General features: G+C 37.9%; 1 protein-coding gene across 2 annotated transcripts in view; it reads right to left on the bottom strand.

Moving 5' to 3' along the window:
* The window catches only part of LOC103397270 (ras GTPase-activating protein 1), a 44,507-nt gene that overhangs the window by 28,988 nt on the left and 10,244 nt on the right, over positions 1-5,275 (bottom strand). For both annotated transcript variants that reach the window (XM_008335481.3, XM_025052722.1), the window contains exon 2: positions 1,937-2,089. In XM_008335481.3, the coding sequence (XP_008333703.1) occupies positions 1,937-2,089 (153 nt within the window). The remainder of the gene's footprint in view (positions 1-1,936; positions 2,090-5,275) is intronic.

Raw genomic sequence — 5,275 nt, 5'->3', positions numbered from 1 at the left:
AATCAGTGAGATCATTCATTATGTGAAGAAACAGGTGTCATTCAGGTGGCCCTTATTTAAGGGTGAAGCCAGCACATGTTGTACATGCAATTCTCTCTGAAAACTTGAGAAAGATGGGTCGTGCCAGACATTGTTCAGAAGAAAAGCGTGCTTTAATTAAAATGTTGATTTGAGAGGAGAAAACATAAATTAGTGCAGAAAATGGTAGGCTGCTCAGCTAAAATGATCTCCAATGCTTTAAAATGGAAAGCCAAACCAGAGAGACGTGGAAGAAAGCGGAAGACTACCATTCGAATGGATCGAACAATAGCCAGAATGGCAAAGAATCAGCCAATGATGAGCTCCAGGGAGATCAGAGACGACCTGAAGTTACCTGTGAGTACCGTGACAATTAGAAGACGCTTGTGTGAGGCTAATCTATCGGCAAGAAGCCCCCGCAAAGTCCCACTGTTTAAAAAAAGAGTGCTGAAAAATGTGCTGAAGAGGATGCAATTTGCTAAAGACCATATCGACTGGCCTAAAGAGAAATGGAGAAACATTTTGTGGACTGATGAAAGTAAGATTGTTCTTTTTGGCTCCAAGGGACGCAGACAGTTTGTCAGACGACCCCCAAAAACTGAATTCAAGCCACAGTACACCGTAAAGACCGTGAAGCATGGTGGTGCAAGCATCATGATATGGGGCTGTTTCTCTTATTATGGTGTTGGGCCTATTTATCGCATACCAGGGATCATGGATCAATTTGCTTACATCAAAATACTTGAAGAGGTCATGCTGCCTTATGCAGAAGAGGAAATGCCCTTGAAATGGGTGTTTCTACAAGACAACGACCCCAAACACACCAGTAAGCGTGCAGCATCTTGGTTCCAGAACAACAAAATTAAGGTTATGGAGTTGCCAGCCCAATCCCCGGACCTTAATCCAATAGAAAACTTGGGGTGACATCAAAAATGCTGTTTCTGAGGCAAAACCAAGAAATGCAGAGGAATTGTGGACAGTTGTCAAATCATCCTGGGCTGGAATACCTGTTTACAGGTGCCAGAAGCTGGTTGACTCCATGCAGCACAGATGTCAAGCTGTTCTCAAAAACAGTGGTTATACAACTAAATATTAGTTTAGTGATTCACAGGGATGCTAAATCTTCACATTTTTTTCAATTTATTGAGTAAATATTTGAGTTTGTAATGAAAAATGCAGACACTGCTATTTTTTTGAACAGCCCAATACAATTTTTTCCTTCATTTTCTGTTAAGTAATTAAAATATTGGTACTTTTTTTCATGGTTTGATGTAAAATATAATGTGGGGTTCCCAACGAATGGAAATAAAAATAAAAATATAAGGATTTTGAGCTTTACTCACGTTTTATAAAACACTGCTATTATTTTGAACACAACTGTATAAGCGTAAACAACTAATGATACTTTAGAAGTTATTCTTGAGAAGTTGGAAGTTATTCTTGAGAGGATTTGCGTATTAACAACTGTTGTACAAGATTTCCTTGAATACTTCTCCAGTCATTTATTTTGCTTTATTGTTGGACCTGTTTTGTTTGACGTTATGCTATTAAAACGAATCGACTATCTACCAGCTGCTTCCACTTCTTGCCTGAAGACATCTCGCACAGCAAGAATCTTTCAGGTGTGCTACTGCTTGGTTGGAACAAAAACCTGCAGCCACAGCGGCCCTTCGTGGAACAGTTTGGGCACCCCTGGCATACACTGTTGGTGAGAGCATGACAACACACTTGACATTACTGCCCTCAAGCTTCTGCATTGTTTGTGATGCTTTGTTTTTATGCTCTCAGTTTTTAGTAACTTCTAAAACCTTTTTTTTTTACATTGTGGTGATACATTTTTGATTCAAATTATGAGTTAGACTCCCGTCAAAAATATTTACCATTGTTTCCTCATTGGATATACACTACCATTTCATACCTGAAGTGGTTGACCAGGTTGGTCATGCTGAGGAAGGACAGGACAAAGGAACCAGGCCGGCGGTCACTCTCCCTGATGAGGTAGCTGCCAGGGTTCCGGGCCTGGCGCAGCCGCTCCTCAGCGATGGTTCGGTCAAGCTTGCCATGGTACCACCTAAATAAAACAGGAGAAAAAATGTTACAACGTTGAAAAGATAATAGGGGCAGTGAGCATCTAACCACAGCATGGAAAAGTGATGTCTGTGTGACAAGTTAGTAATATTTAGATGTAGGGTAAATGTGTAACTGAAGTTACAAGGCTATGGACAATGGAAGTAAGAAAAAAATAATGTGATAAAAATGAATAAATTATATAATAATAAAATTATGGAAAAAAGCACAATAACAATAACTGTTCATTAACAACTCAGACTTTGCGAACAATGACCGATATGTTAAAATATTAAGTGTGAAAGATGTTTAGTTTTTATTGCCTTATCTGCAAATTTAGCCCAACACACAAAAGTCTGTAGATGACTCATTACTTGACTCCATCTAACCACAACCTTATCAAATATTGACAACACACAATATTTACTTCCTCTTTCCCCTGTTTAAAAATATCACAAATTATGATACAGATTTACAACAACTGGTGTAACTTTAGAAACACCCAACATACAGTACATGCCAGAGGTCATATTATGGCAGCTCTTAAGACTTAAGCATGTTTGATTCTAGCCTTGACAGCAGGACAATCCTTGAAATATTCAGATAGATAGAAAAATGTTCATGAGGTTTAAGTCAGGTTTTAAAGTAATTTTCACAGGGCGTCAAATGACAGTTTACTGCACACAGGTTTGTAAATCAGCCACAGTGCCAAAGAGCTGTTGTGAACACAAGACCCTTCTACATTTTAATCGATTACAACGCATTGATTTGATGCACAATCAGGTCTTAATGTGTGTATGTAGCAGAATTTATTTTTCAAAACAGTGCTACTTGTGTTTTGCTTGTTTAATTTAAGTAACAAAAACATGGAAGAATGTGACACTGATCCTTAATAAAATGTACCGTATTTTCCGCACTATAAAGCGCACTTAAAAGCCTTTAGTTTTCTCAAAAATCGACGGTGCGCCTTATAACCCGGTGCGCCTTATGTATTACTTCTGGTTGTGTGTACTGAGCTCGAACCGATTTTATAAAGCCAAACCACACAGCGCATCACACATGATGGCACACAACTGAAGCACACTGGGAGCCAACAATGACATTTAACTGTTAAACTCTGTTATCACAATTAAAAGATGCTCAACAACAATTGTTACAGTATGGTTGTGTAACCCAAATCCACGCAACATCTCGTCGTGCCTCCCAACACCCGGAGACTCTACACGTTGTTTTTGAATTGAAGATGTATGGTGCAATGCAAGACGACTCAGACGCATGGCTGTCGATTTTTTTCGTGGTCAAAAAATATTTTTATATCTCCCATTATATCGATACAGGAAACACAAACATACTCTCTCTGCAAAAAACATCCGCACTTCCGCACGGAACAGCGACAAAACAACAATACGGTATAAGCCATAAGGTGAACCCGATTATCTTTTCATCTCGCTCCGACGTCTGGGAACCACACGATCTCAACTTCATGAATAAGAACGAGTTACGTTAAACTTACAGCAAAAAGTTCAACGCAACATATCCTGCCTGTTTTTTATATCGATGCATTTTATAAAGAACTAGCATCTTCAGGGCGCAATAAGATTTTGGTGCGCGAGCGGTGGCACGGTTCGACGCGTGCCATCGTGCTACATTGGCAACACGGCTACCTCCGTGGTTCTACTTAACGTTACCGATAGACAGGAATTCTCCCAAAAGTCTGTATATACAAGTCTGTATATACGTTTTAATAAAGCTTTTTTTATGATTAATCAGTGTTGTATTTAGTTAGGAGAGAATACATGAACGAATGAATAAACAAATGGTGCTTGTCATTGATTACTTCCTTTTATTGATCAAAATGACTTAACATACAAAGTTTACCTTATCGTCTTTTTTCCTCATTGTTCTTCGTGCAGGCGGCTTTGTATAAAGCACTTTTTAGAACCCATTTGGCCCACTTTAGAAGACCGCTGGGAGAATTCCTCTCTATCGGTAACGTTAAGTAAAACCATGGAGGAAGCCGTGTTGCAAGCATTAGCATTAGTAAAATCACAATTTAAAAATGAAAAATAGAAGAAGAAAAAAACGTCTTTACATTTTCTTGTGGCAGTTTGCTGTTTATTTTTATATAAACTCTGATACTGAATTATTGCATATTGCTGCCAGTTATTTCAACTGATGTGATTGCGTAAAGAAGACAGAAAGGCCTAAACCATGACAGAGGTGATAGGATATAGTTCTACTATCATCTTGTGGAATGCTTCATCATGTTGGTACATGAAATGTGACGTATCATTCTCTGCTCTACTGACACTCCACACAGCGTGATGCATTTATGTCTCTGCTTGTAGCTCACTCACAACCAACAAAACCCGGACCAAAAAAATCCAATAATGGAAAGTTCATTTGAGTTTCAGTGGCTAATTATTCACTTGCTAAACTTTTCAGTTTCTGTGGTCAATTACTGCAACTGTGTCTGAGCGCAAACATACAGTTTACTGTTCCTATGAAGTTATTTAGGAAATATATTTGTGCGAAGAATACTTTTAAGGTTCTGATAAACATGGTTACAATTTTCATTGTTTTCATATTATCATAAATAAAATAATGTTCTTCTTTGCTGTAACTACACTCCATTTCTTAAGAAAAGGAGCAAAACACAGCCATACTACAAAAATGAAGGGGATAAGGAGGCGTTTTTTTTATCACAGTAAACTTAAACCAGGCCTCATCTTGTCACTGAAATCCAAGAGAACAAGATGCTGAGATAAAAAGCAACAATATCCCTTTTAAGCATCACTTTGGAGAAGACTAATAATTTTTTTGTGGTGAACATTTTTAGAAATCAGTTTAAGAGAAGAAAAAAGGAAACTGTCTTGTTACTAAATCTAAGGAACATAAATGAGTTCCAGCCCATTTTTTTAATGCTGATTAGCAACAAATGCAGTGCAGTGACTAAATAGTAGTCCTAGACAGTTACACTTACTGACATTAGTGTGTCTGTGAGCTGTTGGTTTTCATCAGTAAGATACACAGCACAGTCCATCATGTCCAAACCAGTCTGACCACATATTTAACTTTAATTTAAAAAATATATATATTTTCAAAGAAAGTAGGAAACAACTTTCTTCAGATATATCTGTGACAAGCTACCATCTAAATGTAAAAAAGCCTCAAAATGAGGACACCACTA

This window comes from Cynoglossus semilaevis, chromosome W (assembly GCF_000523025.1).
Source record: "Cynoglossus semilaevis isolate Cse_v1.0 chromosome W, Cse_v1.0, whole genome shotgun sequence".
Taxonomy (NCBI): Eukaryota; Metazoa; Chordata; class Actinopteri; order Pleuronectiformes; family Cynoglossidae; genus Cynoglossus; species Cynoglossus semilaevis.
This window is presented reverse-complemented; position numbering and strand designations above follow the sequence as displayed.